Raw genomic sequence first — 26,982 nt, forward strand, 5'->3', positions numbered from 1 at the left:
AAAAGATCCATGCCAACCACAGGAGTCCAGAGATTCTGATGTAGTGTGCCAAAACATGCTTTCTACCCCTCAACACACTGCAGAGGATCAATGCCCAAGATACTTTTACAAATGTGTATTGCTTAGTGGTGATTCTGCTTATTGAGCATATTCCATGTCTTCATGTCAATACCCACATTTGCTGATTCATCTTTGTGAGAAGTTCACTTGCCCTTTCCTAGTACACTCATCCTCCGTCCAACCGTTGCGAAGGTTTCATAAGATGTGTCATTGGGCCACATGTGGCTGCTCTCTGCCTTGCTATGCTCAGATCTAGAACATGAATGTCGTCTACGCTATCCAGATCCAGAGCTCACAGAAAGTGTTGCATGATTCTTGTTAGTGTGTTTTGTTTCTTTGGGTTCACTCGCTAATTGCCGTAGATAGTAAGACCACTACCTATCTTGCATGTTCTCTACATGATACATTTGTTATGTTGTGTGTTCTTTTAAGTTTTCCAGAAATCCTGATCAGGTACTGAATGTAAAAATATTTTGTGCATTTTGGTGAAAGGATCACAGTCCTCATTGGTCTCTTACTCTGTCATGAACTGAATAGACCTGGATTCACAAAGGTAAACTTAGACTTTTGGTCTAAGTTTACACCAAAAGTCTGAGTTTACAGCTTTTTGGTATTCACAAAGGTAAGTTACAAGTAGTATCTTTACGTCCGCCCTTAGTCCTGCCCTTAGTGCAGAGATTCCATTCTGCAGCTGTAGTGGAATCTCCGCACCCGGAGTGTACTCTCCGCACCCGGAGTGGAATCTCCATACTAGGGGCGGATCTCTGTCATGAGTGCGGAAATTCTGCCCCGGAGTGCGGAGATTCCCTCCCACCCCAAGTGCAGACTTAAAGATACTACTCGTAACTTACCTTTAAGCCAGTGACAATTTGCAATTGAGCATATTGAAAAACACCTGGTAGTGGAGAAGCAGTTGGCCATTCAGTAAAGATTCAGAATTCCTGTATATTACTATTAAGTAAGGCCCAAACATGATTACAAAGCCTTGAAGAAGAGAGTAGTCCAAAAACATTGGTAAAGGAGAGCCAGAATCTATTTTAAGGATCTTACCTGATTTTCTGTACAGATGCAACACAAATGTAACCATTTAGGATAGGCATATTGGCTTTTACTTGGAGGTGTGCATGAAAGGACTGCAACTACGTACCAGGCAACATCCCTGCCATCGTCAAAGTCTGAGGACAATCTTCCAATTCAAGGCCTGCAAGAGGTTGTTGTGATTCCCAATGTCTGGTGGTGCTATGTGTGTTCAATAGCAGTGGCACACCCCACAATAAAGTTATCTGGACCTTCACACCAACCACATTTGATTATTGTAATGAGGTGCCTAGCAGGAGTCAGTGCCATGAATAGTTTGACTTGCTTGTGCTCAGAGCTGACTTCCACCTCATATAGCAGATGCAAAGTGGACCCTTATTTGTAATACATATGACCAAAGTATACTCGTCTTTTGAGATAAAATACAAATGGAATGTTCATGTATTTTTAACTATACCACGTGAATGATAAATACCTTAAATGAAAGTTCCATATTTTCACCACCCCAAACATCTAAGCCAGGATCATATGTTCCAAGTTCGAAGAAGTACTTCTTATCTATAGAAAATAATCCCCCGGCCATTACTGGACACCTGGTTAGGGACAAAATGCGTTAAAATAGAATGAATAAAAATAAAACATACCATGATTTGTGATCATATAATGATAAGGAAAATTAGACCAGCCATTAAATCAATTGATCCACTAATCAATCAATATATATTAAAAGTGTGTATTAGACAAAAATCCTACAAACAAAGCACATATATAAACACAGCAGCTGAAATAACAAAGCATCAATCTGCTCAAGATAGACAGCAGGTATACTATGCCCGCTATATCTAAGACTGAGGCCCATATTTATACTTTTTTAGCGGTGCATTTGCGTCATTTTTTTACGCAAAAGCAGCGCAAACTCCCAAAATACAATTGTAAAAAACGACGCACATGCAGTGCTAAAAAAATATAAATATGGCCCTGAAGTTGATACAAAATGCTTGCACATACAAATGAAAAAGCTATGACAAATATTTTACAGTCGCATGGAGAGCAGGGTTCTTGCATGTTGCAGAGGACTCCAGGTAACATGTCCCTCTACGTCAGTTTCGAGAAAAGATATTAAAATGTAGCACTTAGGCCAATACTTATACTTTTTTAGCGCCGCATTTGGCCGTTTTTTTTTGCTCAAAAGTGGCGCAGACTTACCAAAAACAATTGTATTTTGTGAGTTTGCACCGCTTTTGCATCAAAAAATGATGCAAATGCGGCACTAAAAAAGTATAAATATGGGCCTTATTGCCTGAATTTCAGCTCTATGATTTTGATTGTGGGTCTTCCTCACCCGAGTAGATTTCCTGCCCTTAGTATTCTTTTGAAGTGATAACTCAAGGCCATAATATATATCTACAATGTATGTACCTAGTTTCAGTGAGAAGGTTGTGTTGATTGCATAGTTGTTTTAAAAATTAGATTCTTGTCAGTCCACAATGGCAAAAATCTTTCTTTTAGACAACAAACATTAGGTTCACACACCAGGTGAGGCTGGAACCTCCGACAAGGGTAAGTATGTTTAAGGTGGCATAGCATTATGTCAGCAAATAAAGAAAGGCCAACAACTAGCAGAATGTGTCAATCAAGAGCATCAAATTATATTCCTGCTTGATGTCCCTTACACTCTGTTCTAGCTCATATGTTAGCTTTGGACGGAAAAGCATCAGTGTAAATAAAAACTTTTGTTTACTGATGGGGTGGGAGATTTGCAAAACTTACAGAATTTAAAACTATAAAGGACTATTGCCACTGCCTGAGACCTCAGTTCTACAAGAGAGGTGCTGATTGTTTAGCCATTAAAAATGGGGCTGAATACAGAGTGATTCTACTTTGTGATCCGCCAAATGCACAGATTTTTGACAGTATATCAACTCACTCTATGTACTAAAGTACACCCCATGATAGTCAAAACCGAACCACTAATTAATTCGATGGTTGTTCACTTTAAACTATAAATACCTTCTCTACAGGGGTTTACTAGCACAAAATTAGCCATGGATGAGCAGATGATACTCACTGTTGCACTGACAGTATGAGGACTGTCCTTCCGTGTGGAAAATGATGTGTTGCTCTTTTGGTGTCAAAATGTCCACTGAACTGTGGGGATCTCCTTTATGCAATGATTGAGAAATGTACAAAAACGCTGCAATGTCTGCAAGGGCCTGTCTTCCAACACAGGGTTTACAAATGCATGAAGAATGGTTTCCTCATAGCCCCTTCTCCTAATTGTGACCAAATAAAATGGCTTCTATAACTTTCTATAAACTCTTCTATATATTTTGTCTCAAATAACACATTGTTTTGTTTTAAACTATCCTTATTTGTTACACTAAATAATCCCTTTATAGTTTTAGACATGTTATATTCTACCCTTTGTCAATCATGTTTGCCGCACTGTGGCACTTAACCCTTCTCTGCTATGCCCTCCCAGTGCACTTTGCTATGTATCTTAATAAATCGATGAAACTCGTTAGACTATGATCCACTTACTAATGCCCGAATTAGAGAAAAGTGGTGAAAAATAATCTGCAAACAGTTTTAACGTAATTTCTTGTTTAGGGTTTAAACCTTTTTTTAAAACAAATCGATGTGGAGATGGATTATATCATTTGGCCTGTCTGAGTATAAGATGCGGCATAACAAATCTGTTCCGAAGCTTGGGCATAGACCGATAATGAGAGAAGCATTTGTATTTACTGCCATGCCTTAGAAGAGTGACTATATATATATATATATATATATATATATATATATATATCTGTATATATCTATGTATATATGTATATATATATATGTATATATATATATATATATATATATATCTATCAGAAATATGATCCAAATTAAATACTAGAGACATATCTAATCATAACTAGCAATGTGTTCCCATTGGTCTTTAGTAATGTCACTCCCTTGTTAAGATGTACAATCAGCCATCAGCCAAGATAATGAGATTTTAAGGGGTCATAGCTACACAGCTAATCATTTGGTAGTTAAAGATGCAAATCACAATGCACAAAGCCAAGAAATCCTAAAATGAATATAACCCATCTTAAAAAGATTAAGACATCCGATTTATATAAAATGCATGTCTTGTATTAACAAACTAGACCACTGTGTTGTCAGAGCACTTTGTAGCTGCCTGCATAACTAATATTTGAGGCACCTGCTTTTACGTAGCTGTATATTGGCTCCTTCAGTAGGTAAGTGCTTTTCCCCTGCCAGTCAGTGATGTGCTCAGAAATGTTTTTTAAACACTAGTCTTTCACCTATTTAAGGGTACATCTGGGTACAGTGTATATTATGCACACATAAGCGGTTTAAAAAAAGAACACATAAGCATTTTGCCTAGATCAATCCCATAAATGGTAAAATATTTTAAAGATCCGCCCCAATGTTGGCAAGTAAAAATTTACCAGCCCCCTTTGCTCTTTCAGAAAGCATTCACATCTGTATATTTACGCAAAAGACAACATGAAAAATGTAACATTTTAAATTACTCTGCAAATCTGAAGAACTTAAAAACTGGAGGTTGTACATTAAGTTGCCATCCTTTGATTGATTCATGGGAGCAGCACTGGCACAGCAAAAATAATTAAGTACGGATAATTTATGGGCTCAACTGAACCACCTGTATGTGCTGATAAAAAGAGCGCATGAGTTAAAAGCAGAAAAGACAAAGGGCGTCATTACAACCCTGGCGGTCTAATGACACGGTTGGTGGCGGTTGGACTTCCGGCAATGCGGCAGTCTGAGCACCATATTACGACCTACGGGGTAGCGCTGTGGTCGGACCACCAGCACTGCCAAATTGCATCTACACAACTGTTTGGTGGTGCTGGCAGTCCTAATCCACCAGGGTAGCGCTGCATGCAGCGCTGCCCTGGGGATTATGACCCCCTTCTCTGGCAGCTATTTCATGATGGTAACCCACTTGGCATGGGCAGTGCAGGGAGACCCCTGGCCAGCTCCATCTCAATGATTTGCAGAGAGTGAACATTGCGACGGGTGCTGGTGCACCCTACACACAACAGCATTGCCGCTGGCTCCCTTATGAGCCTCAGACAATGCTGTAGGCCATTTCTCGCTGGACTAGTGGGCGGAAACTGTGTTTCCGCCTGCTGACCCAGCAGGAAACTTGCAATGGGCCTGGCAGGTAGGCTGCCACACTGGCAGCAATTTATCTGTTGGGACTTCAGCAGATGGGCTTTTCCATCTGCTAAAGTCACAATAAGCTCCAAAATGATGTGTTAGAGTCCAGTATATTGCTTCATCTTTAAGAAACAAAACCACATTTTGAAAAGCCACAACCTTTCCATTAAAATAAAATCTTTGCCTTTTGTTATTTTTATAGGTGAATTAAATGAAATATTTTAGCGTTTGTATGTTTTTCCTATGTATATTTATTTGTGTTTTTGCATCGTTTTAAGGTCCGAACTTTATACATTGATTAGGTCTGGGTCCCCGGGTTAAAGTAGTGAGCCAGTAGTGGACCATATAAGTCAAAAATATAGAACCACTGCTTTATACCAGTCATTGCAATGACCTGAGACATGTCATAGAACAATAAATCAACCCAAAAGGCATTAACATCACTCAGGCATTTTTTGAGGGAGTATGCACTGGGGAATAACAAGAATTCAAACTATGTTTATGAGATCCTTACCTTATTGGATCAGCTTCTTTTATGTTATGCTTCTTTATCTCTTCTGGCGGAATTGGTTTCCATCCAAAATTCAATGGCCAAATGAAAATTCCTCTTTGATAATTGTCCACAGTCATATAGCTAAATGTAAAAACACAAAAGTAAATATGGAAATTTGTTATGCTGAGCCATGTTATGATTTTAAGTACAGGTTCTCTACAATACCTGGTATATCACCCTACTTTAGGAAAAGTTATTTGTACTGAAAGTGTTAGTGTGGTTTTCCTCAATCTCAAAGCTGCACTTTTACACTTTACACTGTGGTACACGGAGCTGTTTTGCAAAATAAAACAACATCAAAAAAATCAAAGCTGGAGTTTGGGAAATGTAGCACAGCATACCGATAGCAAAAGATGCAAGCTGTATGGGTTGGTCAACAAGTTCATGCAACTCTTAAAGCAATAAAGATGAATCATTATTTCGACATTGTTGTAGCTGCCCCACAAATTAAAGTGTCCGTTTAACCTCATATATTATTCTCTCTAATGAAAATATAACAGTCACCTAAATATGAAATGCCGCATTATATAACATGCCCTCTGCAATGCTGAGCGTAGCACCAGGTTTCTGCAAGTTATTTTTCTGCCGAAGAATCTCTTAATCTATAGCTGTCAATTTCAAAAACCCATATTATAAATAATAATAATAATAATAATAATATATTAATGTAAATTAGTTTTCTAGACCATTCAGTATGAATGAATTTACAAAGTTTGAACTTTTGTGCTGAGTATCTGCATTAATGTATACTTTCAACATCTCCTGTAACTTCTTTTTTTGGCCTGGTTTCATGCAACTTTTGGCACACTTGGGTCAATTACTGGCATGGGGGCGCATTTAGGCAAAAGCACTTTGAACAACAGCCATTCACGCTTTTGCTGTTCCAATGTATTCTCAGTAAATATTTTAATGAGAATGGAGCCTTTCATGGTAATTTTTTATCACAAATAACATGCTATTATACAATACGGAATAATGGTGTAAATTTGGGATTTTGTGTAACAAGCATAATGTGAAATTCCTAAAACTACGCAAATTATGCAAGCGTTATTTATTATTCCCCTACGCCTTGTTAGGACATTGTGTCATAAATTCTTCAAAAAGTGCATGCACCAGCATTGCCACAGCCAATGTATCTTGTTTTTGTTTTTTAACGAAAAAACAACATTCACATTTTCATATCATCAAAAACTGCAATGCACACTTTTCCGGTGCAGGATGCAGTGCATTATGATTTTATTAGAGATCCCTCAAGTTAGACACAAATTCTTACTGTACCAGACTGTTGTACCTTAAACCTTTACTAGTGGTTCTATAGGCATAACTTGCCCCTTTTTCACAAAAACACCATCTAAGGGTAGATACAAAATATACTCACCTCAGAAGTGGAGGCAAGATAGGTATGGTAGGATAGGTAAGGTATGTATGACAGTGTAACTTTGGTAGATTAAGGATGGCACATAGATTAGGTATAGTAGGCAGTTATTTAGGTATGGTAGGTTAGGTATGGAAGGTAAATAGATAAATAAGGTAGTGGTGGTAAGTAGATATGGTTGGTTAGGTATGCTGGTAAGTAGGTATGATACATAGATTTAGTAGGCATGCTAGATTAGATATGTTAGGTTAGGAATAGCAGGTTGATTAGGTATAATAGGCCAATTATGGTATTTTGGTAGGTATTGTAGGCTTACTAGGTTAGTTGTGGTAGGGATCATTGGTTAGGCAATATATACAGTAGGCATGGTACACATGTACTTTCAGTGGTATTGTAGACAGCTTTGGTAGGTATAGTGGGTAGGTTAGGTATGGTAGGTAAGTATGACAGACTGGTATTGTAATTTAGATTTAGTAGATAGGTGTGGGAGACATTATAGGTTAGATATGGTTGGACATATTGGGCCTGATTCACAGATGAAACTTACACTTTTGAAAGTTTTACACTTTTAAGTTAGTTTACTACTTTTTACTTATTCACAAAATCTGGGTTGAAGTTATTATTATTATTATTATTAATATTATTGTTGTTGTTTGTAGAAAAGTCTTCCTTTTTTCCCTGGTCACCCCCAAACGTTTTGACTGATACTGGTGTTTACTGACTCTGACTGTGTTCTGGGCACTACTAACCAGCCCTAGGGCCAGTGCTCTGTGTAAAATGGAATATGCAACTTAGGGTAATTGTAAGTGGCTGTACAAACCTAAGTATAAGTCCCTATTATATGGTAGGGCATGTGGTGCCCTATGTCAAATTCAAAAGCAGGCCTGCCATGTTGGCTGCTTTTAAGTTAAAGTTAACCCCAAATTCGACTTTGGAATTATAAGTACTTCCAAATTCCTTAGCTACCTTATTTTTACATATAAATCACACCTAAGGTATGCCATAAGTGCTCCCAGGGTTGGATGCAGTAAAGCTATAAACTGGGACCTTATAAAAGATGTTTTATAAGCCCTGATGAGGGGAAAAAAGCCAAATTTGTTTTCCCTGTTGTAGTAAATGGGCTCCATAGGTTAACATGGACAGACTTTATTTTGAAATATTAAAGTCTTATTCTCCATAGGAAGGAGCGATATATAGCACATTAAGTATCAAATTAAAAGTTATAATAAATCCAACAACTTGATACTGTTGAATGTAATAGAACTTGAACAGGGAAAGAGTTTTAGAACTTTTGCTAAAAGTTACCAACTTCAGCCCTGTAGTGCTCTTCTCTGATAGGTCAGCCTCTGGCAGCCTGAGCCAGGCTGAGTTTGTGAGGTGTGAAGTGGCCTGGGCTGAAACAAAGGACATTTGGGACAGTGACTGGTCCTCCCCCATTTCCTGCAGCCCCAAACAACCAGGTGCCCCCTGATTAGATTAAGAGAGGGCTGGAAAGGGGCATGTTAAGGGAAACTTAGCCACAACAGTGGGTGGGCTCAGCCAGATCTAAACTCTAAGATTGAAATGTTGCCATCTTGGATTTTGGAGGAATGTTGCTCCCTGGGACTGGATTTTGCCACACTTCCCAGGAAGTGGCCACTCAAGAGGATTTAGCCTACATGTGGTTGGACAGGAGCACCCCACTGCTTTCCACCCCAGCAGCAAGGATACATATGACAGAGCTGCACCCCACTTAAGATCCCTACTGGACCAAGACAATAAGAAGAAGGACTGCCCTGCTGGACCCCTGGCCTCCACCTGGACATTGTACTCAGAAAGGCGGCACCAGCGGCACACTTTGGGCTTCATCAAGAAAAGGACTTTGCCTTACTTCTACAACCTCAAGAAGGGACTCCCTTTGAGCTACAGATAGAAAGAAGTTGACCAGAGTCCCTTGCATCAAGTCCTGCAGAAATATCCCAGCTGACCAGTGGCCAGTGGTCATTTTAGGATCCGGATCAGGTGCATTCTGAGAGCTAGAGTCCTAACCCTCAAGGAGCACCTCAGAGCTTCTGAAATTATGGGGTGAGTTATGGACACCTGAAGGACCTTAGTGATACTTCCAGAAGAAGATCCAGAAGTTTGGAAAAGTTTGGAGCAACTTTGAAAAACGTCAGTCGCGACCCAGTCTGACTTGCAGGTTCATCCTGCTGAAAATCTCCGGAGCCCCAGACTTCCAGGATTTGACCAGGAGTTTGGGAAAGGCAATCTGATGACGTTGCATCAAAATCGGCTCACTGAGGAGGGTTGTCCGATGTCGGGGAAGGAAAGCTTCAGAAAACTTTCTAAGCCCGAAGGTAAAAGTTTGACCAAGGCCCTTCTGTGCAGTGTATCCGGGGAGGGCTCCAGCAAGGTCAGCTTCTACGAGAAAAAATCTTCAAGAAAATGACTAAGTGTGAAGATAAAACTTTAACCGAGGCTTCCCGCTCAGTGTAGCCGAGCAGAGCTCTATTGTGGTCGGCCTCAACATTTGACTTTGCCCCGGTTGAGTGAGACCAGATGCCCAGAATGGCACTTTTGATTTCTCTGCGCTAGAAAACAATAAATCTTTGTTGGATTTTTATTGTGTTTTGTGTTTTACTTATTCAGTTTTGTTGATATCAAGGCCCAAAATTATAGGAAAATGACAGAGCTCGATGCTGCGCCAAAATTGGCAGTGCCGCGCTCTGTCATTTTCACAACGCAGGTATGCATCATATTTAATTGAATATGACGCATCCCTGTGTTGTCCCCTGCGCTATTGCTAAATTGAGCTGCCAGTGCCAATGCAGGCATCCTTGCACCATCGTGCATGGATGTCTGCATTGCTCTGCATTGAGGGGTGTGATTGATTATGTGCAGGAAGGTGTTCCTTCCTGCACATGAACAGACACTCATGGTGATTTGGCACTTGTGTGTGTGCTGCAGAATGCAGCACAAACAGAAGTGCCAAAGCGTCATTTTCAAATTATTGATTATGTGGAGGAAGGAACACCTTCCCTCACATGGACAATCATGTCTGGCATTTTGCTCTTTCTGTGCATGCTGCAGAATGCAGCACACATAGAAAAAGCAAAAAACGAAGGAGGAATAAAAGTATTCCTCCTAGTTGCACCTTTCTAATGGCACCCCTGGGGTGACATTAGATTTTGGCGCTGCCTCAGGGTTATGAAAATCCATAAATCTGAGGCAGCATGAAATTCAATGGGTGTTGCTGTGGCACACCCACAGCAACATCCATTGCACTCCCCTTCCAAGCAAAGGGCTGCGTGTGAAGGGGTCATATTTACAAGGTGGCGTTAAGCCACAAAAGATGGCTTAACACCAGCTTCTAAATACGGCGCATGGCATAGCGCCACCGGAGCGTCACAAAAAGTGACACCCCGGTGGTGCTAGGGGCTCGTAAATATGCCCCTAAATGCTTTACACACCTGTCTCCTAAGTAAAGCCTAACTGCTTGTTACCAAGCTACCAAGGTTTGAGGCAGGATTAATTTATTGAGACCTTGACTGGAGCTGGTGGGGGATTGTGGCCTATTTCTAAGTGTAGGTACTTACCTGCCCTTACCAATAATCCACTTTCCAACATTGTTATTTTTATTAATAATAATAATAATAATAATAATAATAATAATAAAAATAATAATAATAATAATTGTTATTATTACTAATGCAGATTGTCATGGTGTGTTATGCAACTTTCACAACTTTTTATGCAGAAAAGGACATTATGCAAGGATACAGCAGAACTATGTTCTGAAAATATAAAACAAAGGAGTTGTTTCCAGTTGTGTGATGCTTTAACTCAATAGGGACTTATCAAACTGTAATGTAGAAAGGGATGCCAATTATGAATACATCCTTTGCGTTTTTCCATGGATGAGATGTTACCTATTAACTGTGTCTAAGCCCTCTCAGAGCTAACTGGTGTTGTTTCACAGACTGTTATCAATTCTTATGATACTAAGCATTAATCGACCAGTTCTGGACAGATGGATCTGTTGCTAGAGAATAAAATTCCTCTGGATGGGGCATGGTTGTTCACCATACCCCCATTATCCCCTCCCCCAAAATGGCACGCAAGTTTAGGAGTCATTACTTTCCTAGGAAAAGGACCAGTTTGAGCTGGGAATGAATACTAGCTAAAACACGGACCTGTGAGTACTTGATGCTGAGTTCTACCCATGCGCTATGATTGGCAACTTTATTCTTACAAGAGAGAGCTATCATTAATTGAGAGCATTTAAGTCAGGTGTCATAATCCTGATGAAACACTTATACTAAATTCTGTGTCAAAACGTATATGCATATCTCTGGTTTTAACATTATTGAATTCAGTCTGGGACTTCTATTAACAATATCCTCTCCAAGCTATTTGAGGATTGAGGTTTCTCCTGTAGCCAATTATGGATTCATATGATACTGTGACTGCATCGATTATGGACCAGTTGCTAGGCAATACAATTACTTGTGGATTGGAAGTGGATGTTCCACCCCTCCTCAAATTGTCATACAAGATATGTGGTCTTTATTTTTCTGGAAGAAGGAATCTGTGAACAGATCAGTTTGTGCTGGGAATGAATACTAGTGGGAACACGGGCCTCTGAGCACTTGCCAATGAGTTCAACATATACATCTTAACCATCCACTTTATCCCTACCAGAGAGAGAGTGTTTTTTGCTATCAAGTAATAGAGAGCATGTATGTTAGACAGCTACGTTTTTTCTACTTATACACTCATTGTGTTTGATGACAAAACGGGTAGAGTAAATAAAACATTGAGGCATAATCAGGCAAAGAAAATGAATAAATCTCACTGAACAAATCTGTATAGCATAGTTTAGTTACCCATGTCTGATTTGGGTGTTAAGGGTAGTCCATGATCTCACATTTTCTGTTGTTTTCTACACTAGTGATCCAAATTTAGTAATCTCTCCTTAGAGTTTGTGGAGAAAAACAAATCAACTCTGTCTTAGATGTCAGCTGAAAACCTGGCCTTTTAATAATGAAGGGCCTCCTGGGCCATTCATATATATATATATATATATATATACATATATATATATATATATATATACATGTGGCCCTAAGGAGTTTCTGTTGTTTTTATCTGGTCACTGTTGGGTCTTTTACTTAAGTATTGCTGTCATCTGAGCAAGATCTGCGGTTCCTTCCTCTCCAAGTTTCAAACCATATTCATTTACTTGAAGCATATAAGTTCCTTACGATAGGAATCTTCAGGTCTGTCCCTTATTTTCACCTGAGCTACAACTACGCAGTAAAAGGTTACTCTCTTCACTAGTGAAATTATTAATATATCCATATAGCCTTTAATGGTGGTATAGAAGAATGAGTCACTGTGTTCCTCCTGCCTTCTTTAAACTGTTCTTCAGTATTAGGTAGCATGCTACTTGTTTGCTGCTATTTCTTTATCTCTCTCAGAAATGGGTCCAGGAAGATATTATGGCGTTCGCTCTGGCCAATGACATTACAAGGATTTCAATTTGGCATATTCTCTTACATTTTGGCAGACATGGTAATGCTCTCCATTGATTAGAATATCACCGTATCGATGTGATAAAATTACACAAATGTTCTAGGTTTGTAATTTAGAACAAGAAATCCCCACCTTACTGACAACATGCAGAAAAGACCAGAACTATGATCATCTTGGAAGTTCGAGCTGGGTGACAAAAATTCATTGTGTTCCGAGGTATTGTTTTTCTTCCTTTGACACTTTTATATGTTTATTATGTACAAACTGAAAGTGTTGTAGTCTAAGCAATCCATATATATGTCGTATAGCATGTCAGTCTGTCCATTCACTCTCCACCTTCCCCTGCCACCTACTCCCCCCAGGATATTCCCCTAGGTTCTATACCTGCTTTGCCCCGGGATTTGCCTAATCTTCAACTGTGCGTCATAAACGAGGCATTTCAAATGGTGATTGCCCCACCTATAATAGAAAAAGCGTACTTGTTTTTATGCCAAACCCTACTTTTATTTGATCATATTGTTGTACTGTGAAATAATCACCACTCAGATCTGCTAAGTGACTTTTTTAACAAACGCTCCAAATGTCTGCTGTTCAACTGAGATTGACTGACGAGCAATGGGACACATATTTTAATTTTATGTAACAGGAGCTCTAGTAGACAATTTAAAGAAAAAAATAATGCCATAGAAGTCACGGACACGGAAGAGGTGGCAAAGCAAGTTCTCTGTAATGGACTACTAATGTAAGTATGAAGTAGCTTGGAATATTTTTTAGCTTACTAGATGCCTGAAATCAAAAATCGTGTGCTAAATGAGAAAAAGGTTGAATGATGTTGATATCTTTCTTTTCATAAATAATCAGTGGAAGGCTTCGAACCAAAGTCGTGATTGCCTACAAAATAATACGTTACCTCTTTCAATAAGAACTAATCCACTTAATGGATTTCATGGAAAAGAAAGCAGATATGCTTGGTTGCCAAACATGACATTGGTGTTTTTATAAACATTAGAAGGAAGGAAGGCTCAGTGGGACTATAGGATCAACCCGTGACAAGAACTGTGCGTAGATGTTTAGTTCTGTTTTTCACCTACATAAAGCTCTATAGAAAACTGTGTACATTATGACTTTTCTGGCAATTTATGTTGCACATATACCTATTAAACAGAAAAGGTTCTGCAAAATATATATTTTACCAAAAGAGATAGGGCCTCGTTATTTGCTGGGAGGTAATCTCGATTTGGCAGACTACGAAAGTTATTGTCTGAATTAACAATACATATTTTGCAGGATCACTCCACTCCCAATTCGCCTGCACGTTTTGTAAAGACAAACAGTGCTCAAAATGAGGAAAGGCATACCGGAATCGTTTATTCCCACCTCTTCGAGGTCCAGTTCATATCTCTACTTTAAAACTACACCCAGAAATTACTGCACCTCGGGTATCATGAATCATGCGTACAGCATTACACGTCCAGGAGTTTCACATGCCTTGTAATGAGCCGCCCCCAACCTAGTGTTCTTTTCCTATGAAATGCTATTGTACATAGAAAAGCTCAGCAAAGGGCAATCCTTAAGAGAATCATTCTGGAAACATTTGACATCAGGCCTAGAAACGTTATCTTGCTGAGAAATACTTTGTATACATTTTTGGGCGTGGTTTTATTCATTTAAAGTTGCAATTATCTTAGTATGCCTGCCATTTTTTTTCACAGTGCAGGAAATGTTTTTAGCACAGGCAACGGTTAATGGGGAAATTTTACTGCCAAAATATATGCATACATGTGGGATTTGTACTGCACAAACTAGTGGATGGGCGGTGGAGTCATAGGCAAAGTCTATTATCGTTTATCTAAATTTCTTTGGCTGAATCGGCTTTTCTCAGCAAATACTAGAAGAGAAGCATAGACCGACATCTGTAAATAGAGTGGTGCGAGAGAAGAACCTGAGGCAGCACCTCAGGACAACGAAAGCAATTTTTCACGCATATATTCAAGTGAGAGGCCAGTGCTGGATTACTAAATAGGCAAAGTAGGCACGGGCCTAGCAGCCTCACTGCTCTTATGGGGACCACGACAAAAGATCAAAATAATACTATTTAATCTTGAAAGAAAATTACAATCAAGCTTTCTTAAATTGTTTTCAAAAGATAGAAAAAATAAATCAACTCAAAGAAACGAAAACTTTACATTAAAGTCTCTACAGAGAAAATACTGCATTAATGTAATGTACCCATTAACAACTTAAAGTACATAAACCATAGACATCAGATTCACATAACAGTTTGTCTCTTAAAAGCTCATCTACTGTCAGCTGTCAGTGAATAAAAAAAATCAGTGAAAACTACATATGGGTAATGTTTAGTTTTGTGTAATAAAATAGGTTTATTAAAATTGTTGGTTGGTAAAATTAAAACCGTATTAGGAGATAATTTGCTAGGGGGGACGAAATTCTGACTGCCTAGGGGCCTCCACGGGGTTTAATCCAGCACTGCTCATGCTCACTCAAAGCTCCTTATTTGCTCCCAGCACTTTGGAGCAGGGCCTGGAATTATGCAGCAAATGAGCACTAAATTATTCAGCAGCCTTGACTTAACTATGTGGCAAAAAAAGGCAAATTCTGTAGCATGATGCAGTACATTTTATTAAACTATTATGTATTTTGCAATTTGAACGCATGATAAGACTGGGCAAAGATCGAACTTCCGTGGTATCATTTTAACAACCACTTGAAGAAAAAAGCAACTGAAAAATGACCAGTTAACCTTTCCAAAGGGATTTCCACTGTGTGCGATCCCATGTTGCTGCGTTTTAAGTAACTTTTGATCTGATTGAGCTAGAAACATTTTTTTCAGTTAAAATCTGCAAAATATACAGCAGATGATCAATCATGTGTCAAAGGCAGCACATAAATAATTTTGCAAAAAAAGCTGCAGAATCGCATAATTCCAGTGGCCCTGCTTTGAAGGGGCATTGGGAGTTGCCTGCCACAGAATGTTCCCTTTACACTGTAATAACCGTATAGAAAACTTTCTATGGCACCCTGCAAACTCAACACTGAGACACAATTGCTGCCAGATGATAAAATAATCGTAAGTTAGCAAAATTTACAAGATGAAGGAAAACAAAGACATCTTTCATAACTTACATAAACGAATCAATATGCAATATGCATTTGAAGTATAAAACTCATCCAAACTCTTGCTTTAATTATTATTATTCAGTAGTTTTTTTCTGAAAGCAACAGAATTTGTGTTTTCATTCATGCGTATCGGAGTGAGGGAAGAAGACAATTGTATTCTATGTTTCAGCTTCAAATAAAATATGTGGTACCCATTAAGCACTAAAATAAATGTACTTTTGATATAATCAGACATTCACCTCATGTCTTTGTCACTGACGACTTCAATTACAGGACATGCTACTTTCTTTCTGTTTAAGTATACGCTTTCCAGAAGAGGTTCTAACCACCCAACATTGCATTCCACGTGTGAATCTAGAAAAGTCAAAACATCACCTGAAAAAAAGTAAACAATAGTTAAGATAACATGTGTGGTTTAAACCAGAACATAAACATTTTAATACAGAATTAAAGAATTAAAAACGCTGTGACTGTATGAATAATTGTGTGCATCACTTGGAAGTACAAAATGTAAAGTTTGTAAGATTGTTCAAAACATAATTCATTGAACATACTTCATTGCACAACATTGTAGAATTTCAACAGGAATAAATAACCTTTATACCAAACACTAATCAGGAAAGAAGAGCTATTTTTTAATTTCAATGGCCGTCATGCACAAAGCCTTCTATCATGTTGCCATTAACACCAGGTGAGATTCTGCTGTTGGCTACTACCGGTAGCTTGAAGTCTGTGAAAAATTCTGGTCAGGAAACACCTGATGAAAACACTGAAGAGACAGGGATCAAAGGCGAAGCTCAGGAACCCATTCTCGCACTATTGCCATTGATCAAGTTTATGTATTTAGGGACATATTTATACTTTTTGACGCAAAACTGCGCTAACGCAGTTTTGCGCCAAAAAAATTAGCGCCGGCTAACGCCATTCTGAAGCACCATGCGGGCGCCGTATTTATTGAATGGCGTTAGCCGGCGTTAGCCGACCGGCGCTGCCAGGTGTGCGTGAAAAAAAACCACGTACACCAGGCAGCGCCGGCGTAGGGAAAAATGGCGTTTGGGCTTCCCAAAATGGGGCAAGTCAGGCTGAGGCAAAAAAATCGTCTTAACCCGATTTGCGCCATTTTTTTGGGGCGCCCAGACGCCATTAACATGACTCCTGTCTTAGCAAAGACAGGGGTCATGCCCCCTTGCCCAATGGCCATGCCCAGGGGACTTATGTCCCCTGGGCATGGTCATTGGGCATAGTGGCATGTAGGGGGGCACAAATCAGGCCCCCCTATGCCACAAAAAAAATTAATAAAAATACTTACCACAACTTACCTTTTCTTCCCTGGGATGGGTCCCTCCATCCTTGGGTGTCCTCCTGGGGTGGACAAGGGTGGCAGGGGGTGTCCCTGGGGGCAGGGGAGGGCACCTCTGGGCTCATTCTGAGCCCACAGGTCCCTTAACGCCTGCCCTGACCCAGGCGTTAAAAAGAGGCGCAAATGCAGGGTTTTTTGCCCCGCCCACTCCCGGGCGTGATTTTTGCCCGGGAGTATAAATACCACGCACATGCCTGGGAGTCATTTTTTAAGACGGGAACACCTACCTTGCATCTCATTAACGCAAGGAAGGTGTTCACGCCAAAAAATGACGCTAACTCCATGAACTATGGCGCTAGACGCGTCTAACGCCAAAGTATAAATATGGAGTTCGTTTTGCGTCGAATTTGCGTAGAAAAAAACGACGCAAATTCGGCGCAAACGGAGTATATATATGCCCCTCAATGTTTAAAATATGTCAGTATTGGCAACCAAACATAAGAACATAATAAAATGCTTACAATCGTTCATGATTTACTTTATTTAACACTATCATAAATCTTAGAAGCAAATATGTAAAATTAATTAACAACTTATTTTGACTAAACAGACAATGTAAAACATTTTTTTAAACTCTCAAATTTAAAATAACGTGTTAAATAAACAAATAAGCTTATTAAATATATAACAAATATGTGTCCTATTATATACCTCAGATTTAAACATTTAATTTTGTAAATATTGCAACAACAAATGCTCCTAATTCATTACAGAGTGTGATATTTTCCTCATATTTCATTTTCTATTCTAACACGGCTGAGGTTTGACAAATGTTCAACCCCCTCATAGTGGGTAATAGTAAGGATTTCCTTTCAAAGTGCAAAATCATGCAAAAAATAAATTGTTTTGTTGATTTTACACAAATACACACATAAGAGTCTTAAATTCATTGTCACAAAAATTCCAGTTTATTTAACTAATTATCTGTCCCATTCAATATTTTAGTACCCATCTTCTCACTTCTTTTGATTGAATTGTTCTTTATTGACAAGAGGTCTAAACCTTTTAGTGCTGGATAATTCACCTGAGCATATCTGCTATCCTTCTTGCATAATGTTAAATCAGAGTTATTGGACATGGACTTACTTGCAGTGTTCAGAGTTTGTTTCCATACCTTTGCACTCTTTACATGATTATTTCCTCATTCCATTCCATATCTGATGTCATCTTGGTATGCAGTAGGTACCAAAAATAGTCCGTAGGTGCAGTCTTAAAGCAATACTAATGTTTTAAAATTCTCTTTTACAAATTATTTTTACTAAACCAGTTCTAATCTTAGGACATAACCCAGAGAGTCCTGAGGCAAAGCAATTGATTTTCGCTAGATGGATCCTTCCACATGTTGAAGTTCACTTGCACCTTTAGCCCCAACATCTCACTACCATACAATAAAACACTGTCAATTTTCATCTCATATGTTTCTTTAAGTACCCCTATTGACTAGTAGGATACCTTAGCAGCTAACATCCCCAGGGAAGTAGCTATGGTGTGTGCCTTGCCTACCAAGCCTTTCCTCATGAGATTTAGAAGTTCAAACTCCGGGAGAATGTAAGCACAAAGTCAATATTAGGTATCAAATTTTCTAAAGGTTTAGCAATCTAATTACCACTCAAATATATATTTTAGTTTGCATCTTACCAAATACTATTGCCTTTGATTTTATTATAATTTGTAAATAATGTGCCTCAAAATATTTACAAAAGGCATTCAATGTCCTTTGCACACCTATTTGGGTTACATAAAAAAATTACTGTATCATCCGCTTTAAAAATTATTTGAATGTGAAAGCCCGATTTTATTGGAAATGAGATTCGGCCTCATGTACAAAAAGTACATTTTCTGATTCCTCAGTAGCAAATAATGCTGATCTGCTAATTAGAAACCTCAAAAAGTTTTGTACTATGATTCCAGTGTCTTAAATACTGGTTTCTTAGGATTCGCTATTTAAGAATACGAGGCCACATGTGTGAAGAATGTATTTGGTAAAAGTGGGTCCCATTATGCATACTGACTTTTACCGAATGAATTTGTATAGTGTGAACCGACCTATGTACTAATTAGTTCAAATACAAACTACAGAATTTGTGGTGGGTCACAATTCGACTTACCTCATTAATATGCATCAAGTAGGTCAAAAATTGTGACCCTCTACAATTGGCTACAATGAGAAGGAAGGAACTATGTCTGTGATGGCTTTTCAAAAAAAAAATTTTTTAATGCAGCCTGTTTTCATTGAAGTGAAAAAGGATAACTTTAAAAAAATGAAAAGTTACACAACCCATTTTAAGGAGAAGGCTGTGGTACAAAGGACATTATTGTCAACATTCACAAAGGGCAAATGATCCCTTAAAGGCCCATTCCTGTTTAGAATGGCTTACCACCTCCTTTAGGTTTTTGGTAAAATATTAATGCTTGGGGACCAGTTTTCAGTTGTAATATATAAATACAAACTATAAGGAATCTGTATTTGGAAGAGATACCCTCAATATGGCACTTCAAAATAATAATTCCTTTTTGTTTCCTAAGTCCATTTACTGGTTCAAAAAACCTATTCTGAACCAGTAATCAGGTTTAGTGCATTCAAAAAAGTGATTTAATAGTTGCGAGGTCTCAGATTTACTGAATCTGAGGATTTGTGACTGTTAAAAGCTTTCGTACATAAGGCCCTCTGTTGCCTGGAGATATCTTGGAGCATCTGCTTTATTGATGGAGAACACTGGCGAGGCCAACATGTAGTCTTGTCTCAGGCCATTTGGCATATCAATTCTCCTTGTAACTGCATGGTTGGCACCCAATTGAATTGTATCCTTGCTCCACTGTGTAGTTCAATAATTATTCTGAATAGGCCCCTTGTTATTTCCTATACTTCCATTTTCTTCCATAACTTATTGTGGTCTATAGAGTCAAATGCAGTGGATAAGTCTATAAATTCAGAGTACAAATATCCTCCCTTTTTATATATATATTTGTGTGCAAGAAATCATAGGGCAGCATAACGATCCAAAGTAGAATGGTTACATCTATGACCAATTTGGGTGATCGCTAAATTCCCATTGACCCAGCCCAATCTTCCAAATGTAATAGATATTTCCCAAATGATTTTCTGGATATATCCATAAAGGCTATCATCCTATAAATCCAGGCACAAGCTTGACCTCCTTTTTATATGCAGTGTCATTCAAATGCTTCCTTCTGAAGAATTAGACATGTTATTTAACTGGATAATTACATCTAAGAGCAGATTGAGCATTTTAGACCATATCTGAGGTGTCAATTTCATGATGTCTGTTGCTCTCCCATTCACACTATGTGCATGTTAAGGTTTACTATTTTGTTTGAGTGCTTCTATTTCTGTTTGTGATGGGGCTTCAATTGACATGTACACCTTATCAACCATTCCATTTTGTAAAATCATATCTCCATCTAATGATGTAATCTCTGTGAAAATACACAAATACTCAACGACTTCAAAGGATCTTTAAAAATATATTCGGCCTGATTTTTGGTGGTCTTCTGTGAGTGCTCATAATATGGCTTAAGCAGACCGCCATCACTGATGGTATTTCGGGGACTGCCAGCATGGCGGTCTTTCCGAAATACCCCAAAAGTTGTAATGGGCACCTAAGTGTGCCTAGATGCACCATCAACTGGCAGGGTGGGGGAGTACAACTGAGTAGGCTGTGCCCTTCCTTCACAGAAAGGACTTGTCACCACTGTATTGGTCATTCAGCCAGCTTGGAGGCAAGGCAGGGGGGTAGGAAACATCTAGCACTTCAAACTGAAATCTCTAAACACTTCTCCTACTGCAAAAAAGGCACCAGGTATAAAAATAGGACCCTCAGATTCACTATTCAGTTCACTTCCTGGACCTGCGGAAAGACTCTCAAAGGACTGCCTGCTGCTGTGGCCCACTGTGTACTTCAGAAGACTGCTTTGCTACACCTGGTAAGACTTCTCTGCTACCTGAAGCCTGCCTTGAAGCCTCAGAAGGCTGCCATGCTGATTGAGTCTTATTTAACCTGGGAATACCAAAGCAATTCTAGAGGCTAGTTTGATGGCCTCCTGATCGAAGCCTCAGGGACAGAAAAGGTTCCAGCCATCTTGAACCTGCTCCATCGTGGTCAGACACATTTCCTGACTTTGACCCGGTCCCTGACTAGGTGTCTGCGATTGGTGCTTTGATGTTTTATGTGCTAGTTTTTATCTTACATTTATAACAGCACTTCTACTAATTGGACTTTTGTTGTTTTAGTGTCAAATAATTTATTAAAATTTACTCTATTTTTCTAAGTTGTTGTAGGATTTTTCGTGTGCTGTATTTTCACTTTATTGCTGTTGGTGTGCTGCATATTTCACACATTGGCTCTAAGTTAAGTCAGCTGCATTTGTGGCAAGCTACCAGAGGGTTATGCGCAGATTAATTTAGTGACTTTTGTAGTTCTCATCTTAGCATGTATAATACACTGAGTCCAAAACGATGCACATTTTTCAGGATTGTCTTCAAAGAGGCATATCATGACATAAGGAATGATTGGCCATTGGTAGAGTATCACCCGTCAAGTTAGAAACTGTAATGACTACCTTGTACTGATCACCAGGGAACAATGCAAAAGATGTAGGATTGGCATAAAAATGTTCAGGTAATGGCATATAATACCCAAAACTTGAAATGGGGGAACTACTGGAGATTCAGAGTTTATAGATGCAGCTGTTTGAGGTTCGTAGCTAAATTCAAGAAATACAAACAAATCATGTAGCTTTGTTGAATAGCTTTCAACCTCATGAACAGTATAGCATTCTTTTGCCTACTAGCTTGTAAATTTGCTTGAACCCCTATTTTAACAAGGAACCATCTATTGATTTGGAAGCGCTGAGTCCTGTGCAAACTGTCAGCCTACCACTGTTCAGCTGAATGTAGGATACACTCAGAAGTTGATGAATCTGTGCACTACAGCAGTTCCCACACACAGTGAGCATAAGGTTGATCCACAACAAACTCAGAATAACTGGTGCGCACTGGTAAACAATATTTTAATTTCCAATGGGCAAACAACGTACTGATTTGTGAAATCAGAAGTTGATCCATATGGAGTACAATTTAAGAATGGATATAAGTGAAAAACTGTCTTGTGACAGGCAACTGTACTCTCAGACCATGAATGTTAAACTTACAAGAACTAGAGTGAAGCTAGGATCTGTGCAACAGCAATCAGAAAATCACAAGTAATAACAATTCTGCAATACTGCTTTCACTATCCACATAGAGGTTCCAAGAACAGAAAATGTTTCCAATGAGATCTGCCCAAACGAAAACAAGCAATATCCAAAAACCATATTTGAAGAATCATAACTTGCAGGAGCGATATAAAAAAAAAACACAAAGACTTGAAAGCAAATCCTTAAAGATTTGCAAATGGCAATGGCAAGTATAGATAACACTAGAAACAACATACCCAAAGAAGTACCCCCAAGAAATACTCATACTACTGAGTTCAGCATTTATAAAGTGCATGTTTAGCTCCACATCCTGAGTTCTACATCTTGGAATTAAGGTAACAGTGTAATAGTACATTCTTAACCAGTTCCAAGGTGAAAGCTTGGCTTGTGCATGCGTTTTCCTACTCAAGTTCCATCAGGATTTGTTTGGTGACTGCACCGGATGAAATCTAGTTTCGGATCCAATCCTATATTTACACCTGTATCAGATTTATTAACCAGAATGGAAGGAGGCCCTAAGCAGTTGATAATTCCACTGCACCTTCTGGCCTCTGGGAAGAAGTCATATTCTACTTAAAGGCTTTGATCAAAAGCTGACTTCTCTCCTGGGGTTGAGATCCAGCAACAACAGTTTTAGAAAAATTGTTGCCCGTATATTTTACACTCAGGTGAGACTAAGAGACAGCTCCTAAGCAGAAACATTGCAAGGATTAAGCATCTTACATTGTCACATACTAAAGGCCTTAGGCTTTGTCCTGAGCCTGGAAAGTGCAACTATGAGTTTTCTTTTTCTGCATTTTAAATGAGACATCTGTATTTTTATAGGAATTGCCTCCAAATTATGGTTATCCATCATAGCTCTAAGTCATTTCTCATGTCCTAGCCAATTGACTGTGGTTCTGTGTTACAACCTTGACCCTTGAATTTTTTCTTGGAGTTATCAAACTGGAAATCGGATGACATGGGACTATCTCCTACTATGGCCCATATCTATACTTTTTTTTTTAGTGCCACATTTGTGCCGCTTTTTGACGGAAAAGTGGGGCAAACTTACAAAATACAATTGTATTTTGCAAGTTTGCGCCGCTTTTGCGTAAAATAATTACTCAAATGCTCCGCTAAAAAAGTATAAATATGGGCCTAAGTTCTCCCAAGTTAACCCTGGGAGGAAGAGATGACTGATATGCAACTTTGTGGTTGAAACTCAATACACACTTATCTAGGGGGTAGGAAAACAATGGACATTTCAATCTAAATAGCTGATGCTAAAAGCTAGATTGTCTCATAAAATGTTTTAGGTTGCCAATGAAGATTGTAGTCTCACCAGGATCATCTGTTCCTTACTTGACCACAAATGTAGGTCCTGTTGACTTTTGTCTCTAAGGGACTGATTTAAGAAAAGTTTCTTGTGCCCCTTAGGACCCCCTTAATGCCACCATGTATGCGCCGTATCTAGGATACGGCGCCCCACGGCAGGAGTTAAGGAAACTAGCATCAAAATTGTTGATGCTAGTTTGGAGCTTTGCAGGATTAGAGTAAAAAATCATGCTAAGCCCATCGAGACCCATTGTAAACAATGGTCTGCCTCCTTTTAACAACTGCTCTGAGCAGCCATTAAAAGTGCTGAAAAAAATGACGCAAAGAAATCTCTTCGATTTTACTAATGTGGCACATGGAGGTGTTAGGGGCTCTTAAATCTGCCTCTAAATATTTACAGGTCCATTGGGTTTATACTTTCAATATAGCAGCAAACTAATAAAACTGTTTAGAGTAAGTATTCACGGGCCAGAATACCTGAAGCTGGCCTGCAAGCGCATGAGCCATGCGTGTTTAATTTGACACTTCAAGGGAAAGTTGACATAGAAGGGGGTCACAAATATTGGCAAAGCCCCTTCTGTAATACCATGATGCCATACACAAGTATAGCACCCAGACCGTTGAAGTGAGCAGTCCCTCGTTTGTACTGAAGTGTAGCCTGACACAAATGAGAACATGCCTTTACCACTGCACTTATACTAAATTGCAGATGCAAAGGTTATTGTCATCAACTCTGCTCAGCTTAAATGAGCACCTAAATGGGATGACACTGACCTATAAAAACGACAATAGGAGCAGACAGTAGGACATACTGTTATCAGATACAATGATGCATCTACTAAAGTCACACAAGGCAAGATCATTTGAAGGTTACCTTTAGCAATATCTGCTCCCGCCAGTCTTGCTCGTATTAATCCATATCTCTCCTTGAGATGAAGAATTCGAACCTTGGGGAACTTGGACATATACTTGTCTAAATTGTCTTTCAGGTATTCTAAATGGAAATAGGGTGGATGTTATTCAATGAAAAAATCACATTTTATGTTAGAACAATTCTGAATAACTGACCAACAAATTCCCCATTACTTATTGCATATGTGTCAAAATAAAATAAAAAATTATATATTTGGGACGAATCTAGCCTTCTAAACCTCCAAACATGAAAATGCAAGCTATTTTGAAGATGGCGCATATACAGTAATAGGAGTAAAACTAGGCTAATACCTGTAAAACGTGAGCCAAACCGTGTAAAAATTTATGACAACTGTGAAGCCTTCCTTTTGTTAGACGGAGCATATGTCTTTATAATCGCTCTTATGCAACAACCAATATGTATTGTTTTAAAAACAAAACTTTTTTTTAGGTTTGTTTGAACCACAGCTTTAGCTTTCTACCAGAGCTCATTATCAGCGCCACACATACTCAGAGTGGCCTTTGGGTCTGTCCGCTTTAGCCGCTGCTTGTTAGACGTTTCAGAAAAGAAGCCAATTCCAATATCGCATACACAATGAAAAACAAAAGCATATAACAGTTAAACAGCGTGATTGTTTAACTCTAATATCAAAATATTTCAAACAAAGACAGATACTCAGAATATAAACCCCACTGCCCATTCCACATGCTTTGCAGCTTGCACCCTTGAACTACTTAACTTGCAGTGAGTCACGATCGAAAAGTAAGGAAACAGCACCACTCTGTGGTCCAACCCCAGGGTCTCAGGAATCCTTAAACTGATGCTTTTTGGAATGTGCTGTTTAAGGGATTAGTACTAGAATTTAAACAAAGATCTGAGGACCTCTACCAGCGAGACGTTTCCTTTTATCCATACCAGCAAAATGCCTCGCAAGCGGCAGCTTGCATCAGGAATTTAAATCCACTGATATTCACTTTTAAAAAGGCAAAAATACATTGGTGTGTTTTTCGGTTTCGTTATTGACAACATTCCTATTGCTTCGGATTAGTTACAGGGCACAGTCATTTTACGTTTCAGATTACCATTTCAGCTCAAAGCACACCTTGATGGATGTTGCTTTCAAACAACTGTGTCCAGTAGCCAATGAAGCACTAAAACAACCTCTACGGCCTTAAATCACATAACAATTAAGCATTCTTTGTACATAGATTTTCAGACGTTGCATGTTTAGAACCCCTGTGATGCTTAACCCCTTCACCAGTGCCCCATAATGTGCAGACGAACAAACGGAAAGAACAAGGAATGACTTCCTCCTCCTGATGATGGTCGTCTCAGTAAACTCTTATCCTGTTAGAATGACCCCGGTTAGGAAGACTCCTGCTTTTGCATCAATACCGTCAATAACAATCATATTTGATATAGCATATACAATCTAAATCATAATATAGAGCAGAGAAAATGGTAACGTTGTTTCTCTGTTCCTCTGAAAATAAACTGAATGATTCATGATTGTGAAAAAGAAAGCAATTTTTATACAGAGGATTATGGATAGATTACTCCAACTCAGGGAGACTCGCCCCCGCTCACATCTACTGTTCTCTCCTTGTTAACTATCAGAGTTCACAGTATTTCATATCATTTAGGATCCCTCAACAGGTTTATCTGTATAATTACATTATAATGTTGGAAATTCCATTGAGGACAATGGAGTGGATCATGGCTTATAATCACTGGTATAAATAAGCCTCAGGCTCCAACACTCCAATGAGTGTCTTTCTGTTTCTCTCATTTTAATTTAGAACATTTCACCCTTACGGGTAGAACGTTCTAATCGCCTTACAGCCATACAGCCCTGGGCTATACATGTTGCTAAAGGCCTTCACCCTTACCGCAGGTCTTTAACCACCAGTATAGCCCTCGCCAGCAGGCTATAAGGCAGTAGTAAGCCCTGCCTGCAGTCACTAGGCAGGTGTTCTTGCAGAAATGGGTTCTTATATTGTACCTGCATGCATACATATTTGCTTTCATGCGGTAAAGGGCACACGTGTGCATGGTTATTCAAATTACATGAAGCTCAATGTGAGGATCTGAACACAACATCTTTTGGATCATCAGATCTAACTTCGTCGGTGTATCTGCCCTACAGACTACTCAACATTACATCTAGCTGTCACTCTGGGCAACGCCAGCTCCACAGGATGTTTCTTCCAGTAGGAACATTTGGAAACCTTTTATTAAATGTTTTCATTACAGAATATAGAATACACACTTTATTTTCCTTATACGTTTCTTTG

The 26,982-nt window shown here is 38.9% G+C and overlaps 1 protein-coding gene across 1 annotated transcript in view; it reads right to left on the bottom strand.

Moving 5' to 3' along the window:
* Positions 1–26,982, bottom strand: part of GALNT5 (polypeptide N-acetylgalactosaminyltransferase 5) — a 214,456-nt gene that overhangs the window by 111,187 nt on the left and 76,287 nt on the right. Inside the window, exons 3-6 of the mRNA XM_069225153.1 lie at positions 24,650–24,769; positions 16,121–16,256; positions 5,816–5,935; positions 1,574–1,691 (exon numbers count right to left, since the gene is read on the bottom strand). Coding sequence (XP_069081254.1) covers positions 1,574–1,691; positions 5,816–5,935; positions 16,121–16,256; positions 24,650–24,769 — 494 coding nt within the window. The remainder of the gene's footprint in view (positions 1–1,573; positions 1,692–5,815; positions 5,936–16,120; positions 16,257–24,649; positions 24,770–26,982) is intronic.

The sequence above is a fragment of the Pleurodeles waltl genome, chromosome 3_1, assembly GCF_031143425.1.
Source record: "Pleurodeles waltl isolate 20211129_DDA chromosome 3_1, aPleWal1.hap1.20221129, whole genome shotgun sequence".
Classification (NCBI taxonomy): domain Eukaryota; kingdom Metazoa; phylum Chordata; class Amphibia; order Caudata; family Salamandridae; genus Pleurodeles; species Pleurodeles waltl.